Source organism: Aulonocara sp. 'chitande type north' Nkhata Bay, linkage group LG6 (genome assembly GCF_057382095.1).
Source record: "Aulonocara sp. 'chitande type north' Nkhata Bay isolate Kocher_YH1m ecotype deep benthic linkage group LG6, A_spYH_male_GT1.1, whole genome shotgun sequence".
Taxonomy (NCBI): domain Eukaryota; kingdom Metazoa; phylum Chordata; class Actinopteri; order Cichliformes; family Cichlidae; genus Aulonocara; species Aulonocara sp. 'chitande type north' Nkhata Bay.
In genome coordinates, this window is record NC_141349.1 from 7,566,157 (window position 1) to 7,593,061 (window position 26,905).

Here is a 26,905-nt window from a genome sequence, read left to right on the forward strand (position 1 = left end):
CCCACCCCCAAGATCCTATATGTATGTGTAATGAGAGTGTGAGTAATGTGAATGTCTAAGTTGTGGGATAAAATTTAGGCAGAGGCAGCCAGAAGGGGACAGGGGGGGGGGGGGGGTAGCCTCCTCTGCACCCTGGTGACATACCCCTACTCCAAGGTCCTGCATGTGTGGGTGGTTGTGGTGGAGCGGGAAGAGGGAGGCAGCTGGAGATGGGGAGGGAAGGAAGGGAGGGGCATGTGACCCCTCCCTGGGGCCAGCTCCCCCGCTGACCCCAGTAGGCACCCCCATACTCCGCAACCCACCAGGGAAAGGGGGCCCAGGCCCATCCAGACCGGGGCCCAATGCAGCAGCGCCTCCCGGCCCCACAGAGCCCGGGACAGTCCACCCAACCCCACCACAGAGAAAACTGCACCCACCCCACCATCCACTCATCTTCCAGACTACATAAGACAATAGACGCCCAGGCTGAGATCTTCCTCCACCTCTCCTGTATCTCCCCCTCCTGCAGAGAAAGCTCCCGAGGAGAGGAAAGCTCCTGCAAGATGTGACAATCTCCCCCACCAGTTGAAGAGCCCCCCAGGTGGCTCGATGCACCGGCGGCACCCTGCTCCAGGGCCGGGCCCCCATGCACCCACCCGCCCACAACCCCGGCAACACACCAACCAGGACCCAAGCCCCCGAGGCCCGGCCCGAGCCCCAGCCCAGAGACGGAGCGCCCCCAGAACCTCACGCCCATCCCGGACCCACTCAGGGGCAGCCAGGCTACCAGGTCAGTAACCCACGTCCGTCAGCACAGACCCTCCCCTAGCCCCGCTGCACGCAGCCGCGAGGAAACAGTCACCTGAGAGCCAACAGAGCCCCTAACCGGACACGACCGCTACCCCGGGTTGAGCCCCCCAAGGAAGATGCCTCCGGGGAACCCCCCGACGCCCTAAGCCTGTCCCTACCCCCACACCAATCACAACAGTGAAGGCGGGACCAAACTATGACCCCCCACCCCCACTAGGTGATGGAGCTGATCAAAGGAGCCCAGAGCAATTGATCTGATGTGGTGGCAGAGGCTGTATCAAGACTAATGTAATCTAATAGATAATTTCTATATTGGTTAGAATTAAGATTATTTTTATTTTTCCAGTTCATGAGGACTGTTTTCTTGGCTATGCATAGGGCAGTGAAAACCATATGGGCGATATTCTTTTCTGAAGTGACATTATCTAAGCTGCCCAACAAACACACTAAGGGGGAAGTTGGAATGTTACATTTCAGACACTTCGATAAGTCTTCACATATCTCGCGCCAAAACTTCTGAACTGGTGGACAGAACCAAAGAGCGTGGATATAATTGTCCGGTGAATTGGTTTGGCAGTGTGAGCAGTTGTTGGTAGACGTAAAGCCCATCTTGAACATCCGATGACCTGTATAGTGCACTCTATGTAATATTTTGTATTGAATTAATTGAAGACTGGGATTTCTAATTAGATGAAAGGTTTTTAAGCAAATCTGAGACCAGAAGTTTAGGTCTAAGTTAACTGATAAATCCGCTTCCCATTTTGCAATAGGAAGTGATATTGATTCATCTGTTTTAGAAAGCATTCTGTATATTTTGGATAGTAATTTGGGGGTTTTAAGAGTAAGAAATTGAACCACACTTGGTGGTGTTTGTAGTTCAACTTGACCCGGTTTAAATTTCTTTTTTACTATGGATTTAATTTGTTGATATTCTAAAAATCTTTTCTTGTTGATCCCATATTGTGTAACTAGTCCGTCAAATGAGATAAATTCTGTTCCTTCTAGTATATGTTCTAAATATTTGATTCCTTTACCACTCCAATCTGAAAAGTTTATCATATTATTGTTTTGTAATATGTCAGGGTTGTTCCAGATAGGTGTACGTTTGCATGGGATTAATGAAGACGCCGTCAATTTTAGAAACTCCCACCATGCTGTCAGAGAAGAGCTGATGTTGATGCTTTTAAAGCATTCATGTCGTTGGATGTTTGAGCTGATAAATGGTAGGTCTGAGATCTCTAGATTATTGCAAAGTGCTTGTTCTACGTCTAGCCAAGGTTCATCTAAGAGGGTATGTTTTAGCCATCCTGAGATAAACTGAAGCCTGTTGGCTAAGAAGTAGTGCTGAAAGTTAGGCAGTTCTAGTCCTCCTTTATCCTTGGTCTTTTGTAGTGTTTTTAAGCTTATACGTGGGGGTTTATTTTTCCAAAGGAATTTGGACATACATGAATCTAGCGATCTGAACCAATCTTGTGGCGGTTTAGTTGGGATCATTGAGAATAAATAATTTATTTTTGGTAAGACCATCATTTTTATAGCGGCAACCCTTCCCATGAGTGATATGGGTAGACATTTCCATCTAGCCAGATCATCTTCTACCTTCTTTAAAAGTGGGATATGGTTTAATTTAGTTAGATCTGCAAGCTTGGGAGAAACATTAATACCTAAATATTTTATATTTCCCGATTGCAGTGGTGTAGAAGAGGAATTATGGAGGGAGCAATTAATCGGTAGAACTGTAGATTTTGACCAGTTAATTGAGTAATCTGATATTCTTGCAAAAGAGTTTATCAATTCAATCACCCCAGAGATATTGGTTTGTGAATTTTGGAGAAAGAGTAACACATCATCCGCATAAAGGCTGATTTTATGTTCCACGTTCTTGCATTTTATGCCCTTAATTACTGAATTCTGTCTAATTGCTGCTGCTAGTGGTTCAATAAAAATTGCAAACAGTGAAGGGGAGAGTGGGCATCCCTGCCTGGTGCCCCTCAAGAGACAGAAGCTGGAGGATGTTTGGTCATTTGTTCTAACACAAGCTGTTGGGGAATTATATAATATTTTTAACCAGTTTATGAAAGAGGATCCAAAACCAAATTTGTGTAAAGTTGCAAATAGAAATTTCCAGTTAACTCTGTCAAATGCTTTTTCTGCGTCTAAAGAGAATATTGTAGTTTCTAGGTTTTTACTGTATGAGTAGTCTATCAAATTAAGTAATCTACGTGTATTTGTTGATGAGTGCCTACCTTTTATGAAACCAGTTTGGTCAGGATGAATTAAGAGGGGGGTTATTTTCTCCAGTCTCTTTGAGAGAGCTTTGCAGATTATTTTAAGGTCTACATTTATAAGGGATATTGGACGATAGCTTGAGGGATACACAGGGTCTTTGCCTGGTTTTAGTAGGAGATTAATGTTTGCAGAATTCATATTTGATGGAAGTCTGCCCTTTTCTTTAATTTCCAACAACGTTCTGTAGAAAACTGGTGCTAGAATCGACCAGAATTCTTTGTAGAATTCTGCAGGAAAGCCGTCTGGACCTGGAGCCTTATTATTGGGCATACTTATCAGGGCTTCCTGGAGTTCACCTGGTGTCAGTGGTGAATCCAGTGCCATTGCTTGAGTGTCTAATAATTTTGGAAGAGTTATGTTGTCCAAAAACTGATCAATTTCTTTTTTAGATGGGTTTATTTGTGGTGAATACAACGTTTTATAGAAATCCCTGAAAATGTTGTTTATTTGTATCGGATCATATATTGTGTTCCCAGATGAATCTTGAACAGCACATATAGTTGTTTTTTCTTTATTTATTTTTAGCTGGTTTGCTAGAAATTGACCGGATTTATTACCATGTTCATAATTTTGTAGGCGTAGTCTTTGTACTAAGAATTTTGTTTTTTTTTATCAATTATCTCATTTAATTCTAGTTTTGTTTTGCGTATTTTGTTCAATGTTTCCTGATCTTGGTGGGACGCGTAGGCTTCTTCTAGTGATTTGATGTTTTTTTCTAATTCCTGAATATTTTTGTTTTCTTTTTTCTTTTTATGTGATGAGAAAGAAATTATTTTACCTCTCATCACAGCTTTCCATGCTTCCCATAGAACAGAAGCTGATGTTTCGGGAGTGTCATTATAGTCCAAATATGAAGTCCACTCTTTTTTAAAATATTTAATAAAGTCTTCATCTTTAAGTAGTGATATATTAAATCTCCAGTTTTTTCTTGGCGTAGTATTATTCTTGTGCATTAGTGTTAAAGATACAGGACCATGATCGCTGACAGCTATAGGGTGAATCTCAGTGTCTGAAATGTCGTTCAGCAGTGAGCTGCTGACCAAAAAATAATCCAGACGAGAGTAGGAGTGATGGACATGTGAGAAAAAAGTATATTCCTTACTGGTGGGGTGAAGGGAGCGCCATGCATCGCAAAGACCAAAGTCGCTCATATACTGTTTGATTATATTTGTGGACTGCCAATTACGCTGAGTTCCCGCTGTATCCATGTCTTCATTTAGTCCAAGGTTGAGGTCGCCTCCAAGAACAAGTGTGCCATCTAAGTGTTCAGAGAGTGCACTGAAAAAACCGTGAAAGAATGAAAGTTATAGTTTAACATCATTGGAAACATGCAGGCCAAGTTTCTGGCTGACTTATTTACAGCGCCATGTGTCTCTCAACCTCACAAGCAAGCAAGCGCTCACCCCTCCCTGAAGACAAGGAATGCAGCTCCAAAGCAATAACATGATAAAGAGACAGCAGCAAGTCCTAAGCAAAGAGTCCCAGCAAAGCAGCAGCAATGTGGACAAACAACATCAGAGAAGAAGAGCAAACCCATCATCCTGACTGATCGGATGAATGGCACTGTGTCTACAACAAGCTGAAACTTCACTGTCCATGTGAAGAAAACGTTTGAGGAGAACTGAACAGTTGGAGTTTGACATTTGCCACCTGTGGAGTAAAATGGCAAGAACAGACAGTGGGACACAGGACAAAGCTGAAGGAGAACTGCCGGCTGTTGGACTGTTGAAGTGGGAGAGGACAACAGAGTGAGAAGACTAGGTGAGAACACATAGGAATTATTTAATGTGGGAAATCAAAATTTGCATTAGCAAACCTGCGGAAAAGAAAACTGACTGCTTAACTTGGAAAATTGTGAAGGAGTCTGAAACACTGCGAAAATAGAAACATACAAAATCACACAAACAAGCAGAACATGCATTAACCCTACTAACAATTCCAAACACAAAATAACTCATGAAGACTCATAGCACATTAGTTAAGAAATGATTAAATAATAGCAGAGAAGTGTGTAGGAAAGGCAGCTCTAAGAACATGCTCTGCTGGATATGCAGCTCCACAGACATGCATTAGACCTGCCTAATAACACAAACACCCATGCAATGAAATTTAGCTTGTTATCTTTCATCAGTGTTAAAATAGTGTCAATTTAGCAGACACTTGTTATCAAATACTGAATTTATCCAATGCAAAAAACTGACTCTCTAGGTTGCAGGACAACAATTTAACCTTTGTGGGGAAAAAAAGATTCTGGTTTGACCAACCAGTGATCTGACAATAAATTTAGTCGTTGATATAGTAAATTGGGAGAAGCTTCCTGCTTGATTGATGCAGCACAAGTAATTTACTGTATGAGGGAAATTGTCTTTTGTGATACTATTTTGAACATGCATTTCTGTTGTCCTGTCAGCTTAGTGGGTTAATAGCTGATATGCAAATTAGTTGATCGTTCTTAGATTAATGAAAGGTGACTGAATTCTAGCACGAGTGAATGAGATGTGTTGGAGTTTGTTGTGTGTTGAGTGGAGACTCTAAAACACTGAGTTTCCTGCTTTGATGTGAGAGTGAATCCTGTATTTAGATACACAACTCTGAATATGTCAGAACAAACGTCTTTTGTGAAGTGCATGACAGCATGTCACATGTTTTATGATGAAGGGAAAAGGAAGACTGAATAAAATCTGTGGCTTAAATGAGTGAAGAGCACAGACCTGGTGATTAAACTCATAGCTAATATGACATTAGGCTTATGTTGTATGTTGTGCAGCTGATGGTTGGTTTGGAGTGAATCTAGCTGATGATTCTTCTCCTGTTGTGAAGTTGATGAGGAGTTTGTGTCATGACTTAACAAGGCCTTTTTATTTGATACTTTCACAGTGCACTGAAAGTTTGGTTTGATAATCTCTGTTATTTTTCATTTTTATCTTTTGAACAGGCACTGATTTTGTTTGTCTATTTCTTTTCTTTAAGCAGATCTGCACGTCAGGAATTAAAAGTGCTATACGACCTGTCGAGAAAGCCGTTACAAGTGAGTTTTCTCCACATTAAAATGGGCTCTGGAGAAAGCCACTTATTGGGACAATATTAAATGAAAGTCCCGGCCTAAAAAGGATTCAGCGATGTAATCCGATCTAAAGTTCTTTTTTTCTTTTTGAGATGACGTCATTTTGCTGAAAGTGGAAACTAAATGCGACAATCGGCTCCACTATCAGCAAAGAAAGAATGAATGCATGAATGAATGAGTGAAAGAAAAAAAAACTGACTGACTGGTAAAAGCTGACAGGACTTGACCACGACTCAAGGTTAACCTCCACCTAAAGGGTGGATGGATTTATGTGTTTTTTGTTACAGGAGCAGAAAGATGACAGCAACATCCGAGGTTGCGTGATGATTTAACCTTTTAAATGCCATTTTTATGTTTGTGAACTCTGAAAATTTAACCTTTTTAGTTTAAATTCTCTGTTTGTGAATTTACCATGTGTGTGTCATTCACTACCTTGTGTTGCTCACAGAGATTACTGTGAGAAAGTGTACACACCTGCGCAGCGCTAACATTTACATTTCTTTTTACAGCAGATGGTTAATCATGTTTTTGATCATGTGATTTACAAGAGGATTAGTTAATGTTTTTTCCTACTACAGGATTTCTGGGTTTATGTGTGAAGAAAACTGTGTTTACAGGTTATGAGTGGTGATACTGTTACACTGTGTTTTTGGGAAAATGTAACGGTTACTTTGATGAGATGAATAACATTCTTTCCACAGCGATGGATGGTTGATTTTATGGTGTTTTTATGGCACCTCTGGAATGTGGATGGCCGACGCCTGCCCACCAGGATGATCAATGTGTATTGCTAATGTTTGTTTTCTGAGACTGCATGTAGAGGAGTCAGCGGAAGCAGACAAGTGACATGAGAAAAATATATAAGGGATTGTTTATGGAATAGTTGAAGATGGGCTATTGAGCTCATAGTAATATTTGAGTGGAGTGACTTTGCTTAAGAGCAGTCACTGATTACATTAATGTTGACTGAGTACATGGGATGATCCATGTCTGAGGCAAATTATGGAAATAATTGTAGTTTACTGATTTGAGAAAACCTGCACATGACACTTGTCTTGCTGATGTTGAAAGCTTATTGTTCTTATGATACAATTGTTTACAGGTATGAAGTTTGATTTCACTTCCAGATTTTGCTTTCCAGGCCATGATGGTGTGTATGCAGGCTCCTGGGAGAGCCAGGTGTTAAGCAAACTTAATATGCAAAACACACTAAGATTTTCATTGCTGGATTATAGGTCCGGGGTGGAGCTACTCCAGCAGAGATGCCCTGATGTTGCCTGGGATGTGATCTAGCTAACCTTTTTCTTTAAGACAGGGATCCAGGTTTGATGAGTTGACTCGTGGGAGTGTCCATGAGTCAAGTGGAGGGGTCCAGGATTAATATTAAACAATGTTTTCTATTATTGTTGCAGTGATTTGTGTGATTAGCCGTTTATTTACAGGTATTAAACCTATGCAAGTGGTGCATCCATGTTCAGATGAGGCTTTGATGGCCTATAAGTGAAGTTCACTGAACTAAAGAATGTTGTTTGATGATTGTTGACATGCTCTCCAAATAGAAGTTTTCCCTCTTAGCAAGGAAATACAGGTGCAGCAGTAATCTCCTGAGAAATCTTAAGAGGCCCAGTGAGAAGCAAGAACCATTCCAGGCATAGCTGACAGCCCAGGCAGTGGTTGAGGTAAAAGGTCGAGCTGGTTGGGGCCCATCATGAGATCAGACTTTGGAGCCACAGCAAGGACCATGAAACTGCGTTGGAATGAGAGCTGTGCCACGGGGGGTTTCCAGAGGCCAAGAGAGGAGATTGTGGACAACAGACGGGCACCTGAAGGATGAGGGGAGCGTGCCAAGCTCCATCGACAGCGCAGAGGGAGTCTAAGGATGACATCATGATTCTGTGAAAAGCACAGGAACCAGAAGCTATGGTGGTGATAACAGCAGTTTCCTATGTGGTCTGCAGCTTTGGAAATAGCTGAGACACATGTTGACAAACAATAAAACTAACTGGTATGTTTGAATGTTTATTCTACATACATTTGGACTCTGGTCCTATGGACAGTGATGGAAACAACTGGAAGAGACATTAATGACGCCCTGCAGAGCTTAAACCACTCTGCAGAGAGACATGTGATGTGCACACCCGGAGGAAGCACCACCAAGCTGAGATGTTTTTGAAAATGTTACTTTCTTATTTCAACTATTACATTAACAATTTCTTTGTTTGCTCGTAAGATGCAGTTTGCCATTGGATGAGATCAATGAATGGGATAACTGCTAATACATTTGTTAAACTGTGTACCTTTTCAGTAATTTAGGGTGATTTGACATATGCTGAGTATAAAAATGTTTGCATTGAAACTGTCAGACATGAGGTATTCATAACTGGGAACTTTTCTAGCATAAAGGGCAAAAAGGGGGGAATGATAGGTTTTGTATTGTTGATTGTAATTTATGCTTAGAAATATTTACTTATATATGCTTAGAAGTATATAATCATTTGTAGATTAAAAGAATGTCTCATCCTAAGAGGTCTGTAACAACTCTGTGTAGCATGAAGAGGGGGGTGAGTTCACTCCCCTACAGAGGAGAGGTCGTATCTTCTTTTGCTGATTTATGGTATAGCAAACACACGTATATCTGTTTAAGTATAAGAGCCTTTTGTTAGATGGACCCAGACTTCTGGCACCAGCTTTGGGGAGTCTTCACAGGGTCACATCTTGACCTCACACAAATCACTCACACACACACACACACACACACACACACACAGTATTCTTTGTTCACATGTATCCCTATGTAAGATGTTATATGTTAATGACCCTATGCATATTCATGTAACCACAATAAAAGGAGTGCTGTGGGGAACCTGGCTGAGAGTCTCTGACGGAGGTCAAGTGGTGGGACGACACTTGGCTCCAGCCAGATACCTCCCTCATGCATGAGTAAACCAGAGCCTTGTGTCTTGCTTTTTGTTGCGTAGCAGATTGTCCTTTATGCTAGGTTTATGCTACAAACCTATCAGCCAGCAACACAATTCCTGGTGAAATGTGGATGGTTTCAGAAAGCACCACAGGCCCGGGTGTAATGTGGATGCCATCAACGAGTAGCAGAGGCCCTGTAACTCGTTGATGTAAAGTGGATGTAAAGTGGATGGCATGAGTCAGCAAAGTAGTTCTGGTGCAATGTGGATAGCCTCAGCCAGCAACGCAGGCCCTGGTGAAATGAGGATGTATCACCCAGCAGCACAGGCCCTGGTGTGGTCAATATGGCCTCACAGGGAGCACTGTCCCTGGTGTAATGTGGATGGCCTCAGCCAACAACACTTTTCCTGGTGAAATGTGGATGGTATTGGCCAGCACCACAGGACCTGGCGTAATGTGCATGTCCCCTGCCAACACCACTGGCCCTGGTGTAATGTGGATGGCATCAGCCAGTATCACAGGCCCTGGTGAAATGTGGATGTTTTCTGACAGCACCACAGGCCCTGGTGAAATGTGGATGGTATTGGCCAGCCCCACAGGCCCTTGTGAAATGTGAATGTCCTCAGCCAACACCACTGGCCCTGGTGTAATGTGGATGGCATCAGCCAGCAACACAGGCTCTGGTGAAATGTGGATGACCTCAGATAGCAGCGCAGGCCCTGCTGTCGTGAAGTTGGCCTCAGAGGGAGCACTAGCCCTGGTGCAATGTGGATGGCCTCAGCCAGCAATACAGGCCCTGGTGTGGAGACGATAGCCTCACAGGGAGCACATGCCGTGGCATAATGTGGATGGCCTCAGCCAGTAGCACAGGCCCTGGTGTAATGTGGATGGCCTCATCTACCAACACTGGCCCAGGTGAAATGTGGATGGTACTGGCCAGCACCACAGGTCCTGGTGTAATGTGAATGTCCTCAGCCATGACCACAGGCCCTGATGAAATGTAGTTGGCCTCAGCCATGACCACAGGCCCTGGTGAAATGTAAATGTCCTCAGCCAGTAGCACAGGCCCTGTTGTAATGTGGATGGCCTCATCTAACAACTCTGTCCCTGGTGAAATATGGATGGTACTGGTCAGCACCACACACCCTGGTGTAATGTGAATCGCCTTAGCCAACACCACTGGCCCTGGTGAAATGTGCATGATATCGGTCAGCACCAGAGGCCCAGGTGTAATGTGGATGGCATCAACGAGCAGCAGACGCACTGGTGGGGTGAAGATGGCCACACAGCAATCACTGTCCCTGGTGTAATGTGGATGGTAGAAGCCGGCATCACAGGCCGTAATGTAATGTGGATCACCTCAGCCAAAAGCACAGGCCCTGGTGTGGTGAAGATGGCCTCACAGGAAGCACTGTAATGTGTATGGCCTCAGCCAACAACAGTGGCCCTGGTGAAATGTGGATTATATTGGCCAGCACCACAGGCCCTGGTGTAATGTGAATATCCTCAGCCAGTAGTAAAGGCCCTTGTGTTATCTGGAACGCATCAGCCGGCAACACAAGCCCTGGTGTAATGTGGATGGCCTCAGCCAGCACCACAGGCCCTGGTTTGGTGATGATGGCATCACAGGAAGCACTGGCAGTGGTGTAATGTGGATGGCCTGAGCCAACAACACTGGCCCTGGTGAAATGTGGATGGTATTGGCCAGCACCAAAGGCCCTGGTGTAATGTTGATGTCATCATCCAGCACCAAAGGCCCTGGTGTGCTGATGATGGCCTGACAGGAAGCACTGTCCCTGATGTAAAGTATATGGCCTCAGCCAACAACAGTGGCCCTGCTGAAATGTGGATGGTATCATTGAGTAGAACAGGCCCTGGTGTAATGTGGATAGAATCATCCAACAGTACAGTCCCTGGTTTGGTGAAGATTTCCTCACAGGAAGCACTGTCCCTGGTGTGAAGTGTATGGCCTCAGCCATCAACAGTGGCCCTGGTGAAATGTGGATGGTATTGGCCAGCACAACAGGCCATGTTGTAATGTGAATGTCCTCAGCCAGTAGACCAGGTCCTTGTGTACTGTGGATCGCATCAGCCAGCAACACCACAGGCACTGGTGAAATGTGGTTGTTTTCGGCCAGCAACACAGGCCCTTGGGTAATTTGGATGGCTAGCAGCACAGGCCCTGGTCTGGTGAAGATGGCCTCACAGGAATCACTGGCCCTGGTGTATTTTCGATGTCATCAGCAAGCAGCACAGACCCTGGTCTATTGAAGATGGCCTCACAGAAATCACTGGCCCTGGTGTATTGTGGATGGCATCAGCCATCAACACAGGCCCTCATGAAATATAGGTGGCCTCAGCCAGTAGCACAGGACCTACTGCAATGTGAATGGCCTCAGCCAGCAACACAGTCGCTGGTGTAATGTTAATGTCCTTATCCAACCCCATGGCCCCGGTGCAATGTGGATGGCCTCAGCCAGCAGCACAGGACCTGGTGTAATGTGGATGGCATAATCTAACAACACTGGCCCTTGTGAAATATGGATGGTATTGGTAAGCACCACACACCCATGTGTAATGTGGATGGCTTTAGCTGACACCACTGGCCCTGGTGTAATGTGCATGATATCGGCCAGCATCAAAGGCCCTAATGTGGATGGCCTCAACGAGCATCAAAGGCCCTGGTGGGGTAAAGATGGCCCTTTACTCTACCAGCAATACATGACATAAATACACATATAAACATTATAAGACATAAATACACACATAAACATTATAAGACATAAAAACAAGTCAAAGATATTTGCAACAAACAGAACTCAGTGGAAGAAAGTTACTTACCAGCAATACAACACATAAATACACATATAAACATTACAAGACATAAATACACACATGAACATTACAAGACATAAATACACACATAAACATTATAAGACATAAAAACAAGTCAAAGATATTTGCAATAAACAGACCACAGTGCAAGAAAGTTACTTACCAGCAATACAACATATAAATACACATATAAACATTACAAGACATAAATACACACATAAACATTATAAGACATAAAAACAAGTCAAAGATATTTGCAACAAACAGACCTTAGTTGAAGAAAGTTACTTACCAGCAATACAACACATAAATACACATTTAACAGCAATACAAGACATAAATACACACATAAACATTACAAGACATAAATACACACATAAACATTATAAGACATAAAAACAAGTCAAAGATATTTGCAACAAACAGACCTTAGTGCAAGAAAGTTACTTACCAGCAATACAACACATAAATACACATTTAACAGCAATACAAGACATAAATACACACATAAACATTACAAGACATAAATACACACATAAACATTATAAGACATTGTTACAGGAAAAATGTTTCTATGTTTCTTTACCTTCTTTTAAATGTGCAAGCATGCCCTTTTGTCTATGGTTAGATTAGTTTAGAATTATCTTTTTAGACTTTCTCAGCAAAGACATACTGTTTTGGGACATATTGTTTTAGATTGTTTTATCTCTCACAGCCTTCTCCCAGCTCTCTGCTGACGAGACTAGCGCCACATATGGAGTTGTTTATTTTATTTGTTTTGTATTTTCTTATCCTGTTCTCACTGTCTTTCCTATAAAAATTACCAAGCCACTGTGCATGGGGTGAGTTGTCCTTAGCAGCTCACCCGTGTACACGTTTGATAAAGAAAGTAACTTTGTCTCATTGTGTCTTTATTTCTCCTGGGTTTTTTACAGAGTTTTCCCCCAACATTTCTTGGTCCTTCGGAGCCGGAGCGCCTCCATCGTGTCCCATCTCCGTGACCAGTCCACGTTGCTCGTCTGTCGACAGCCCACACACTAGGTGTGTGGTCAAAGACCAAGGGCGTTAAATTCGAGTCTTGGCCAACGTTCTTAGAAAGCGACCCACGGTGGTGGGGCCCGATCGAGGTGGACCAGACCCGGCGACACTGACCAGGTAGATACAGACACACTGACACAATCTTGCGTAAAATCGTATTTTAAATTCAGGGAATTTAAAATAGCGAAAGTAGCTCGTCGCGACTGGAAGCTCCCCACTTCTGTGGGTTTAAAGTAGCTCGTCGGCTGGTAGCTTGGAGCTCGTCGACTGGAAGCTCCCCACTCTTGTGGGTTAGGTTTGGAGCTCTGAGTAGCTCCCCCAGCTGGGTCAAGGGAATAAGTAGCTCGTCTACAGAAAGACTGGCAGCTCCCCTTATTATAAGGGTTCCGATCGCGCGAATAAGTGTGAATGTGAATGTATGTGTGTATTGTTGTAACTAACGGAGCAAGCTGACTTTTCACGGTCCAATAAGAGACTGAGCCGCTCCTACTGTGTTTTTCTTTCACTGCTGTTCGCTGAAGTGCTGGTGGCTTGGGAGAACGGTCGAGTTCCGCCTCGTAAAGTTCACACCGCTTTTGGAAATAGTCCGAAAGTAGAAGGGCGTGTGAACAACCACTCTCATTCCTCATACCAGCGAAGGTGGATAGCAGCTGTATTGCCAGTGTATAAATAAATAAATAAATAAAAATAAATAAATAAATAAATACATAAGTAAGATACACTAAATAATAAAAATTGAAAAATGGGGAATAAAACCTCTAAACCTGTTGCCAATAATGGGCAGTATACACAAAAGTTCATTAATGACGAACAGTGGATAGAAAATAAATATCCAGGTGCAGGAAAAATCAGCGCAAGGAGATGGCGTAATCCTAAAAAGACGTCATGTCCTGGGTGGGAGGGTACGTGCAGCCCCGCAGCTTTAACACAGCTCAAAGATAGCTTATTAAAGGAAATAAGTGCAACCACAAATCTTAGAAAGAAAGGAAAACGCACAAATGAATTAACTTTCCTAGATGCATGGAAAAAAGAGCAACAGAGACGTGCTGAGAATAGAGAAAAGAGACAGAATAAAAAACAAAAGCAAAGCTGTGAGGTGCCTGAAGCAACGGCTGCAGCCCCTCCCCCCTATGTTACTGCCTCTGCATCAACTCCCAAGCAAACAGACAAAGATGCAGCTGTGAATAACCCTTACGGTTCAGTGCAGGCAGATTTAGCTAAAATGTCATTAACACATGCACCTGAAGCAGATATAGGGGAAGATCATGTAGGCAGGGAAATATGGCCTGACCCCCCAAGCCCCCCAGGAGTATTTCCATTAATAAGTTCACCTAACCCCAGATATGGTCAGCCGATTGGACCTATGGGGCATCAAGACGCACACCCCACAATTCTTGTGTTTAGACCATGGTCACATGAGGATCGCAAAAATGTTCTTAAAGATGTCCCGCCCCTGCATGACGGTTTTGACACATGGAAGAGAGCAGTTGAAGCAATTAGGACTCAGTGGTATTTAAACGGTCATGAAATGTACCAGGTACTTCAAGATCTTTTAGGTTTGAAGTTTGGCTCAGTGAAAGGCTCTTTCACTGGGGGGGCAATTAATAATCCTTTAGATTCTTTAGTGGTCGGCAACGGACCACAACCCCTGCGTGCAGGTGACCCTGAATTAGAAGGCCAACTACATAATTTCTATGAACGTGTGAAACTACAGCTGGCCCCCAAGCCAAACTACAATAAAATAGGAGAGGTAAAACAGAAAGAAAATGAAACTGCATCAGACTTTTTAGACCGCCTGCGCCCAGTTTTTAGGCAGCATTCAGGTTTAGATTATGCCGATGGCGATGCAACGCCATTCCAGCAGCAATTAAAAAATGCGTTTCTAAATGGCCTGCTCCCACCAATCAGAGCACATGTAGAGAAACATTGGGTCACAATGAACACTGGCAACCTGCCAGATGCCCTGTTACATGCTGAACACGCCACAAAAGTGCACAAACAGAAAAATAAGGCTGACGTCTTCACCATAGATTCAGAGACAGGTTTCCTTGCATTTTCGGGAGGCTATCAGAGACAGAAAGGGAAGCAAGGTAATCGACAGCAAGGCCGCAGACACAGAAACAGAGACAGCAGATATGAAAGAGACAATGCCTGTTTCAACTGTGGAAAACGAGGTCACTTTGAACGAGAGTGCAGAAGTAAGCCACAGACACATAATAGTAGGAGGAACAATGACAGGCAAAATAGTGGCGAATCTATGGAAAACAATGACATGTGACTAGAAAACACACAAGACATGAACATTGATGAGGGAGGGGAAGTTTTTAACATAGAACAATTGCTATTAGGGTCAGAATACAAACCAATGCTGCTAATTCATGTGAACGGGCAACCAATCCAAATGTTGTGTGACACCGGAGCATGTAAAACGGTTCTAAGGCAGCCGCCTAAAAACTTACAGTACTCAAAAGACACATTAGTTGTGAAGTCAGCCACAGGCCACACCACTGTACAACAACTAACTGCCCCGTTAGAACTAATGCATACCGAAAGTGGCCGCAGGTGCTTCATTAAATGCATATATGACCCGTCATGCCCAGTAAACCTGCTAGGAAGAGACGCTCTGACAGAACTCAAGATAGGCGTGGTACCGGAAGAGAATGGCATGATTGCTGAATGCATGCTAAATGACAACACACCAGAGCCAGATAGCATTAACACGGCACACAGCAGCAACGTGTGTCTCTCTCAAGGCTACGGTGTCCCACATTATTACTGGACTCTTGAGTTGCCCGAGCTCACAAAGCTACACAATGTGGCCCGCAAATATACACCCCCCACATCCTATTTCCAGAAACCCACTGACTATCACAACACGTTGAGATTTAAACAAACTCCAGGCCCAGACCCACTTTACGATCAGCAAGTGTGGAAGCTAGGACAACAGAGTTTGACTTTACAACACCTGTATGTCACAAAGTCGGGAAATGCAGTGTGCTCAGTAATCCAATCAGCAGCCGTGAAGGCTTTGAACCGCATGCCTAAGCCACACGTGTCTGTAGCGCATGACTATCATTCAGACTGGAAGGATTTAGGAAATGTGTTAGCCAGGGTTGAAGCAGATACTTATGAAAAAACGGAAGACACTCATGAAGGCTGGCTTCAAGGCCGCCGGACGGGTTGTTTCCGACACACACTGGGTTGGCTGGTCGCAGTCAGGCCCGCTGTACACCTAGCCGATGCCGCTGAAACACATGCACAATTAACTGAATGACATCAGGCAGCACTAGCTCAGCTGCCTAAAACTCTCTGGTCTACAGGCCCTGCTGATGTAGGCCTTGTAAAAAATGCAGATGAAGTAAGAGTAAAACCTCTCTCAAAACACAGACCACTGATATCTCAATACCCACTCACTACTGAGGCTAGACATGGCATTCGCCCAGTGATAGCAGACATGGAAAAGGCAGGAATTTTAATAAAAACAAAGACAGCCACCTGTAACACTCCTATCTTTCCTGTTAAAAAAGCTATCACGGGTGCATACCGTCTAGTACATGACCTGAGAGCTATAAACGAAGTGACTGAACAAATCCCACCTGTGGTTGCCAATCCACACACTATTTTAAATCAGGTCACACCGAACGAACAGTGGTTCTCAGTAATCGACCTTTCAAACGCTTTTTTCTCAGTTCCACTACATCCAGACTCACAGCCATTGTTTGGCTTCACCTTTGAGGGTCAGAGGTACACATACACTCGTTTGCCCCAGGGTTTCCAGAATAGCCCAACCCTCTATGCAGAAGCACTGAAGAAGTCAATGTCTAGCTGTAAGCTCCCACAGCTAGGTCAATACTTGCTGTATGTAGATGACATTTTAATAACCGGTCACACACAGCAGGCGTGCAAAGACAACACACTTGCTGTGCTACAGCATTTGGCTGAACAGGGCCACAAAGTCTCAAAACACAAACTGCAGCTGTGGAGTGATAACGTTACATATCTCGGACACACACTCACAGGCCAGGGCAAAACACTGCTGGGAACCAGAAAGCTGGCAGTGCAAAACACACCCAAACCTAAAACAAAACAACAGATGATGAGTTTTTTAGGTTTGTGTAATTTCTGTAGAGCTTGGATTCCAGAGTATGCACTAACAGTTCAGCCACTCCAAGACATGATTTATGGCAAAAACCTCGCTTTGCGCGACACAATAACGTGGACGGTAGAGGCAGACACAGCATTTACTAACCTAAAGGTGGCTTTACAAACAAATGTAGTCCTGGCCCTGCCTGATTATGACAAGCCTTTCGTGCTGCATGTTGATGGGGGGGCCGGCTACATGAAGGCAGTTCTGACACAGGCTTTTGGTGACAAACAGCGCCCTTTAGCATTCTACTCGTGTAAGTTAGACGCTGTAGTTTCGGGCCTGCCGACTTGCGTCCAAAGCTGTGCAGCGGCCACAGAAGCAGTAAAGAAGTCAGCAGACATTGTCTTAGGCCACAAACTAGTTGTCAAGGTCCCGCATGCTGTCACATCTATACTGCTGCAAGCCAATCTCTCTTACCTGACTCATGCCAGACAGCTATCGTATGTAGGCATTTTACTATCACAGTCTCACATCACACTGGAAAAATGTGGCACACTGAATCCAGGGACTCTAGTGAGCACACCAGCTGATGGAGATGTGCACAACTGCCATGCAGAATTAGACAAAGACACCAAACCCCGCCCTGACATCCATGCTGAGCCACAAGCTGGTTTTACTGATGTCTTTGTGGACGGATCGGCCTCTAAAGACAACACAGGCCGTAATTGTGTAGGTTACGCAGTAACCACAGACAGTAGAATAATAGAAGCAAAACCACTTTCTTCTTCATATTCTGCACAGAGCGCTGAGCTGATAGCTGTTATTCGTGCATGTGAAATACACAAAGATAAACAAATAAACGTTTATACAGACAGCCAGTATGTTTTCTCTGCTGTGCATCATTTTGCAAAGCTCTGGCAAAACAGAGGAATGATTACATCAACCGGTAAACCAGTCCAGCATGGCAGCCTCTTACAACGACTGCTGACTGTAATAAATTTACCACAACAACTCGCATTGTGTAAATGTGCAGCACACAAAACTGATAGCTCTTTTATTACTACAGGCAACAATTTTGCTGACAGTGCCGCAAAACAGGCGGCACAAAAGACAAACATGACACTGATGGCAGTAAACACGCATCAGATTCCACTGGATGTGTTGCAAAGTGAACAAAAAGCAGCGAGCACAGCAGAGCAGGCAAAATGGCTAAAACACGGTGCAGTTCTGACAAACGATTTAATGATGTGTTATGGCAAGCCAGTGTTGCCAAAATCGCTCCACAAGATGGCGGCATTAGTGACTCATGGCTGTACGCATTTGTCATCGGGGGGAATGACCTGTATTGTCCACTCTCATTTCTACACTGTAAATTTTGAAACTTCAGCAAAACAATTTGTCAGAACGTGCATGACGTGTCAAAAATATAATGCTCAAGGTAACCTGCGACCAAGGAGAGGCCGTTTTCCAACTCCGCCTCATCCTTTTCACACAATTCATATGGATTTTATTGAACTAAGCGAATGTCAAGGGTCAAAATACGCCCTAGTGGTTATAGACGTGTTCTCAAAGTGGCCGGAAATCTATCCAGTGAAAAAGGCAGATGCAATTTCAGTAGCAAAGTGCCTGTGCAATCACTTCATACCCACATATGGCATTCCAGCTTTGATACGATCAGACAACGGCACTCATTTTGTAAATGATGTCATCACTAAGGTCTCTGAAGCACTCGGTTTCAGCATAAAACACCACTGTGCTTATCACCCTCAGAGCGCAGGCCTTGTAGAGAGAACTAACGGCACTATAAAACAAAGGCTCAGGAAATGCATGGCAGAAACAGGAAGGCCGTGGCCTGAATGTTTGGGTTTAGTGAAGATGTGGATGCGCTTAACACAAGGCTCCCATAAACTAACTCCATTTGAAATCATTCATGGCAGGCCGTTTCCACTGCCTATTACCAGTCAACCAATAGACAAAGCAATCAGAGAAAACACATTAGCAGAATGGATGTCTAAGCTGTTAGAAAACAAAGAGATCATTGTACATAATCAACAACCTGATGATGTTTCTCCAGTGTCTTGCAGACTAAAGCCCAGTGACTGGGTTCTGATCAAGGTGCTCCAAAGGAAAAACTGGAGCACACCCAGGTGGGAGGGGCCATACCAAGTCCTCCTCACTACACCGACCGCTTGCAAAATTGCGGAACGACCATCCTGGGTCCATCAGAGTCACTGCAGGCGAGTCAGTGAAGCCATCTAAACACAGCTGATGGCAGGCTTGCCTACTTGTTGTGATCTTGCCCGGTGGAGGGGTCAGCTTTCCTGGCCGGGGGGTCTACTCGCGACAGGAGGGTGTGTTCCGTCGTCATGAGGTGGTGGCTCTTATCAACTGCAGCGGCCCTGACCATGGCCGGGCTCCTCACCTTTGCTTCCGTGAGGGACAACAAGTCACGCTATATGGAGAAAAGGCAGACACTGTATGACAAAGGAAAGTACACCAAGTTTCCCCATGGCTACGCCACTAACTTCTGGTGGCAGTTTATGAACACTACAGCTCATTTGAATAACAAAACTGACTGCTATGCATGTACCCATATGCCCCTATCCTCACAGACGTCTGGCCTGTGGCCGTACAGCATACCTGAAGATCGCAGTTGGTGTCTGTTGGGCCTGGCAACACATCCAGGCTACGGTACTCTTTGGTCCAAAGCCAACTACAGCATCCCAGCAAAAGCAACCTGGAGGTCATCATCACTCACAAATGTGAACTGTTCCGGACAGACCTACCTACTGACCTGGCCCCAAGTCTCAGACCCACTGCCTGATGTAATTCTACTGAACAAACTGAACGCATCACAACTGCCAGTATGTGTGATGAACAATGGATCGCGGGCAGTGGGGGAGCTGCCTACTCACCTATGTAAGTCCATATACACTTTCTGCCCACCAAGGAACGAGAGGAAGTGTATGACCTGTTCAATCAACGCCACCTGTGCCAGTAACACGACGCTGATGGGCCTAAACTGTCGCCCCGACTACAGCTACCGAATGCCACTACAAACAAAGACTCAGTACCAGACAGGATGTGCACGGACGGCACCCAGCAGCAGAGGAACCAGAGTTTTGGCTGACTGGTACTTCCTATGTGGCAACAAGGCTTATCTGTCACTCCCTGAAGGTTGGGGAGGTCTGTGCGCCCTGGTGGAATTATCAGATCACGTTTTCTTCATGCAAAGTGTTGCACATCACCCAAGCAGCCGGCAGAGACGTGAAGTGGACATCGCCTCCCCCAATTCTTTCGGCATTACAGTGGACACTGGAGTGCCGGGAGAGTTTCGCATCTGGGGAGGAGGAGTGAAATTCTTACAGAGCTTGATCCCCGGCATTGGAGTTGCCGAGGTGCGGGATCACGTGGAAATCAACCGATATGCTCTGCTACGACACATCAACTTGACTAAGACCCTGGGAACCGCCTTAGCAGGAGAACAGCAGGCCATCAGAACGATGGTGCTGCAGAACAGACTGACACTAGACCTGCTAACAGCATCACAAGGAGGAGTTTGCAAGCTGATCGGGGAAACATGTTGCACTTTTATCCCTGATGGATACGAAACTGGAGGAGACATTTATGAAGCTTTGCAGAATTTGACCGCTCTGCAAAAATATGTCACTGAACACACACCTGGAGCAGCTACAGCACAAAGCTGGCTGGACTGGCTGTTCAGCGGTTCATGGCTGGCTGCTGTAGCAAAGCCATTTTTCCTTCTAGGTCTCATCATGATAGCACTGCTCATATTAGTGTTGTGTGTGTTGCCATGTCTAAGAGTAATGATTTCACAGATGATAACAACTACAATGACTGCTTATGTTGCCGTGCCTGAAGAAGAACAACATCCCGTTGCAATTCTGTTAGAGGAGAACTTGTACTAGCTGCTAATAAATGACGTGGTGATTAAAAATGACTTGTCAAGTGATCATGCACTGATTGAAACATTAGTAGGTTATGCAAGTTTTCATGCTTTTATTTTTTTTTTGAAGTCTTGACTTTTAAACATAAAGTTTTTCATTTTAAATATAACGTTTTCATGCTTTTTTTTTTTTTTTGAAGTTCTCATCCTTTTATTCTTTGAAGTTTTCATTTTAATATGAAGTTTTCATTATTTTACACATAAAGTTTTCAATTTAAGGTTTGCATCATTTTAAGTATAAGGTTTCATGCTTGTATTTTTTGAAGTTTTCATTTTACATATTAGGTTTTCATCATTTTTAAATATAAAGTTTTCATTTTACTTTTCATCCTTTTATTTTTTGTAAGTTTTCGTTTTAAAATATAAGGTTTTTTTCCTTTATTTTTTGTAGTGTTAGTTTTATTATTTTTTCTTGTTTATTCCACTTGTTATTTCATTTACTATGATTTTCATTTACTATGTTTTTCTTTTTATTATTTTCTTTTGTTTTATTCTTTAGACCAAATGACTGCCATTTCTGCTATGCTGACATTTTGAAAATTTAAAAATTGCTTAAGATACTTAATAAATAACCTTCACAGACAATTGTTGTATACATTTAAAATAAGTTAAAACAGGAGGGAATGTTACAGGAAAAATGTTTCTATGTTTCTTTACCTTCTTTTAAATGTGCAAGCATGCCCTTTTGTCTATGGTTAGATTAGTTTAGAATTATCTTTTTAGACTTTCTCAGCAAAGACATACTGTTTTGGGACATATTGTTTTAGATTGTTTTATCTCTCACAGCCTTCTCCCAGCTCTCTGCTGACGAGACTAGCGCCACATATGGAGTTGTTTATTTTATTTGTTTTGTATTTTCTTATCCTGTTCTCACTGTCTTTCCTATAAAAATTACCAAGCCACTGTGCATGGGGTGAGTTGTCCTTAGCAGCTCACCCGTGTACACGTTTGATAAAGAAAGTAACTTTGTCTCATTGTGTCTTTATTTCTCCTGGGTTTTTTACAGAGTTTTCCCCCAACAGACATAAAAACAAGTCAAAGATATTTGCAATAAACAGACCTCAGTGCAAGAAAGTTACTTACCAGCAATACAACACATAACTAGAAAAATTTGCATTTCCTGCGAAAATGCAGTGTGGATGCTTAAAGCTGAAGCTGTATGCAAAAAGTAGCTGAAAAAGCTGAAAAGTTGCAGAAATTGTAAAAACTTTGCAGAAGCAAAGGAACTTTGCTAAAATGGAATAACTTAGCAGAACTGCAATCACTTAGAGGAAACTGTAAAGCTGAAGCTGTCTGCTGAAAATAGTTGAAAATAGCTGAAGAAGCTGAAGAAATCAAAGTCAGTGTTTAAAAAGTTGTTGAAATTTTAATAACTTTGCAGAAGAACATCAAGTTAGCAAAAATGTAATAACTTAGCAGAAATGCAATAACTTAGAAGAAACATAACAATTCAGCAGAAATGTTGTAGTTTACCAGAAGCTACAACTTAGCAGAAATGTAATAATTTATTAAAAAATTAATAACTTGGCAGAAATATTACAACTTACCAGAACTGCTATAATTTTGCAGAAATGTAATTATTAGGAAAAAAATGTATACAGATAACAGCTGAAAACGATGACGTAACCTCAAAGTTACTTGTTTAACTGTGAAAAATGACCAGAAACATTAGAAAAGAAAGAAAACCAATTCAATTCAATTTATATAGCAACAAATCACAACAAAAGTCGCCTTAAGGCGCTTCATAGATACAGAGAAAAACCCAACAATCATATGACATATGACCCCCTATGAGCAAGCACTTTGGCGACAGTGGGAAGGAAAAACTCCCTTTTAACAGGAAGAAACCTCCAGCAGAACCAGGCTCAGGGAGGGGCGGCCATCTGCTGCGACCGGTTGGGGTGAGAGAAGGAAGACAGGAATACCAGCCAGCAGATAAACTGATGTGAAACAAAACCAAGGTAAAATTGCAGAATTTACACAGTTGGTGAAAGGTAAAAATGGCAACAAAAAACCCCCAAACAAACAAACAAAAAAAACAAACAAACAACATTTAGTTAATAAGTGCACAAGATGATTCGATGATAAATATGGTACCAATCTACAAAATACTGTCGAAATGAAGTCCACATTGTGATATATTTCAGGTGTGGAGAGTCACAGAGCTAAACAATCGATGTGCATATTTAAAGAATCAAATAAAGAACATTGTTGTGGAATAAATTACAGTGAATAATAATCACTGCCCTGCGTTAGAGAGTGACTTATGATGATGTATTAATTGGCTTAACTTTACCTCTAACAGCTTTTCACATAGTGCTGTGACCAGGGTGAAATCCATCATAAAGTAACTGTAAACAGTAGAACCATTAGCATGAATGTTATGGTTCTACTCTGATCAAAACTCAAGTCAGCTGTGTGACCTGATATAAAATGATAAAGAGGAACACATATAAATGACCTTTATGAACTTTTCAAAATGACTTTATATGTCTGACCCATTATCTATATATATTAGAGCAGATGTGGAAAACCACTGTTAGACCTACTCTATACTAACAGAAACACAGTCAAAAATTCATTGCTAGTGTGACATGTGGTCCTTTTTGCCTTTGACCAATGATATGCTGGTTACTTGGACCAGTTTAGTATTTGCTGTCACAGAGGAATGTTAACCATAAATCCAAAAGACAAAACTGAAAAAATATGTTAATTGCAAACATGTTTTTGCTTAGTAAAAGGATTGAAATTACATGGAAACTGTCACCTTAAAGCCTCATTGTAAATATCATCACAAACAGATGTTTTCCACACGGTTAACAAAGCTCCACCACATCCAATCACTGCATATAAATCTAAAAGAAAACAACAACAAATAAAATGTAATTAACACAAGTGAAGTCTAAGGAGCTTGGAAAGAAAAGCGTCTGGACTTCTTTGAGTTCCTTGAAGACGTTTCACCTCTCATCCGAGAAGCTTCTTCAGTTCTAAGGGTCAATGGTGGAGAGTCCCAGATTTAAACCCAGTGGGAGTTTCCCCCCAAAGAGGGACAAAGAACCCCCTGATGATCCTCTACCTAATCACATGAGCCAAGGTGTGAAAGTGGGTGTGGGTCCCAATCAGCCAGGGTTTCGGGTGAGCTCATTGTGAAACCTGGCCCCACCCTATCATGTGATTTCCTGAGGTCAGGAAATCACCCACGCCCACTCCCAGGATGTGAGTGGACGTTACGGTGTCTGGGGAGGACGTTACGGTGTCTGGGGAGGGAACTCAAAACTGGATTATAGATGGCAGAGAGTTGGTGTCGTAAACCACCGCCTCTGTTTAAAGATGGTCGCTCACAGTGGACGTAAATGGCTTCTTTCACTCCTCCATCTGTCCAAAATGTGAACATTGGCATCCTCAAAGACTGACCTTTGTCCTTTAGATGCAGATGAACTGCTGAGTCTTGTCCCGTGGAGGTGGCTCTTCTATGTTGTGCCATGTGCTTGTGAAGTGGCTGTTTGGTCTCTCCGATGTAGAAGTCTGGGCATTCCTCGCTGCACTGTACAGCGTACACCACATTGTTAAGTTTGTGTTTAGGAGTTTTGTCTTTCGGGTGAACCAGTTTCTGTCTGAGTGTGTTACTGGGTCTGAAGTACACTGGGATGTCGTATTTGGAGAAAACTCTCCTGAGTTTTTCTGATACACCGGCTACATAGGGGATGACAATGTTGTTGTGTCTGTCTTTCTTATCCTCCCTCGCTGGTGTCTGATGTTCTTTTCTGTGAAGCTGGAATGCAGGCACACTGGACGAGCTTATTCTAAAAAATACAGAAAAAGGAACATTTTATTTGTGTTAAGGCCTAAAAACTACAAATAAGTTATACAATGAACAATATTGAAATACCTTATAGGTGCTGCAGGCCATATAACCAGAATCCAGAGCAATCTCACACTCACATGATGGTGAGGAAAGACATGAGCTCTGCAGTGAGGTTTGAATGTCTCAGTTGGAACACTGAAGAACTCAGAAGACAGCAATACCTGCACAGAGAGACAGAGTAGAAAAAGCATAGATTTGTAATCCATAATGTGAATTAAAACTCAAAAAGTGTCAACAAGTATAATCATTTGAGTGTGGAATTATTTATGCAATAAACAGGATTTAAATTAATTAATTGAATTAAAAAACACTGACATTTTTTTTTATCAAAGATAAAGAATCATACCGCTCTCTGCTCTGAGGATCACTGAGCATCTCTGACAGGAAATACAGTTTCCTCAGTATGAGTCATCATTGATGGTCTCAGAGGTGTGTAGTGTGGCAGCATGATGATGGTCTCCAGATCAGGCAGGAGGTCAGGTGATGGGTGTGTCATCTTCTCCATTGAAGACACACTGGTATGGCAGTTCATAACACAGCAGTCTCCTGTGCAGTCCAGCACTGATGGATCAGGTTTGGCTCAGCAGTTCATGAAGATGGTGTTAAGATGTTGTTGTTTCAGCTGAGGATGGTGAAGTTTGAAGGTTTTGCCACAAAGGAGACTGTGCCGTGTCTGAAAAAATATATCTACAAAACAAGTGCTTTTAACACCACCCACCCAGCTCAGCCCCCTAGTGTCTATGTAATGCTGGTATGGGGTGTCGGTTACTAAGTCTAATTAGTACATAGGGGATGACAATGTTGTTGCATCTGTCTTTCTTATCCTCCCTCGCTGGTATCTGATGTTCTTTTCTGTGCATCTTTGCTGACTTTATAAACGCCCAATTAGGATAGCCACACGTTTTGAGTGCTTCCTTTACATGTGTGTGTTCCTTCTTTTTCCCTTCAGGCTTAGAGGGAACATGTTCTGCCCGGGGGGGGGGGGGGGATGTGTCCTAATTACTCCAAGTTTGTGTTCCAGAGGGTGATGGGAGTCAAAGAGGAGGTACTGGTCCGTGTGTGTGGGCTTCCGGTAAACTTCAATGTTGAGTTTGCCGTTCTCTTCAATGTGCACAGCGCAGTCCAGGAAAAGCAAACAGTCGTCCTTTGTGTCTTCCCTGGTGAACTTGATGTTTTTATCCACGGCGTTAATGTGCGCAGTGAAGGATTCCACTTCTTGCCTTTTGATTTTGACCCAGGTGTCGTCTACATATCTGTACCAGTGGCTGGGTACTCTTCCTTTGAAAGAGCCAAGAGCCTTCCTTTCCACTTCCTCCATGTAAAGGTTGGCTACAAAAGGGGACACAGGGGAACCCATGGCACAGCCATGTTTTTGCCTGTAGAAACCCTCGTTGTATTTGAAATATGTAGTGGTGAGGCAGAGGTCTAACAGTGTGCACATCTGATCGGGTGTGAAGTTGGTCCTGTCTTCCAAGGAGCTGTCTTCTTGCAGTTGTTTTCTGACAGTCTCCACTGCCTCTGTAGTGGGTATGCAAGTGAAGAGAGAGACTACATCAAAGGACATCATGAGAACCTTCACAGACATGACACAAGGGAAGACTTTTGATTTAATAACTAAGCTTAAAACAAGTGTTACCTTTGAATATTTGTGGGAAAAATCTGATGCTACCCCAAGAATACAAAGCCACACTGGAAATGATGACAGGCTTGCAGCCCTCTGTCTTCCTGGAGTGAGGTGCCCGATCAGTAGAAGTGAATTGACAGAAGTCAGTGTCTGTAAGAGTGGCCAAACACTGATACTCTGTCCACTTGCGTAGAGTCTAAGAAGCTGGAATGCAGGCACACTGGACGAGCTTGTTCTAAAAAATACAGAAAAAGGAACATTTTTTTTGTCTGTAGAAACCCTAAAAACTACAAATAAGTTATACAATGAACAATGTTGAAATACCTTATAGGTGCTGCAGACCACATAACCAGAATCCAGAGCAATCTCACACTCACATGATGGTGAGGAAAGACATGAGCTCTGCAATGAGGTTTGAATGTCTCAGT

At 43.1% G+C, this 26,905-nt stretch overlaps 1 protein-coding gene and 1 long non-coding RNA gene across 2 annotated transcripts; one reads left to right on the top strand and one right to left on the bottom strand.

The window, feature by feature from the left end:
- Positions 1-12,123: 12,123 nt before the first annotated feature.
- On the top strand, positions 12,124-22,000 carry LOC147327169 (uncharacterized). The gene has a single exon (XM_086294805.1). The coding sequence runs from the start codon at positions 19,388-19,390 to the stop codon at positions 20,948-20,950; it is 1,563 nt and encodes a 520-aa protein (XP_086150931.1). The 5' UTR covers positions 12,124-19,387; the 3' UTR covers positions 20,951-22,000.
- Positions 22,001-22,334: 334 nt separating this feature from the next.
- On the bottom strand, positions 22,335-26,708 carry LOC147327170 (uncharacterized). The gene is made up of 4 exons (XR_015129818.1): positions 26,490-26,708; positions 25,200-26,371; positions 24,878-25,014; positions 22,335-24,791 (listed from the first exon to the last, which is right to left on the bottom strand). It is a non-coding gene; the product is annotated as an uncharacterized LOC147327170 (long non-coding RNA).
- Between the last annotated feature and the right edge of the window lie 197 nt (positions 26,709-26,905).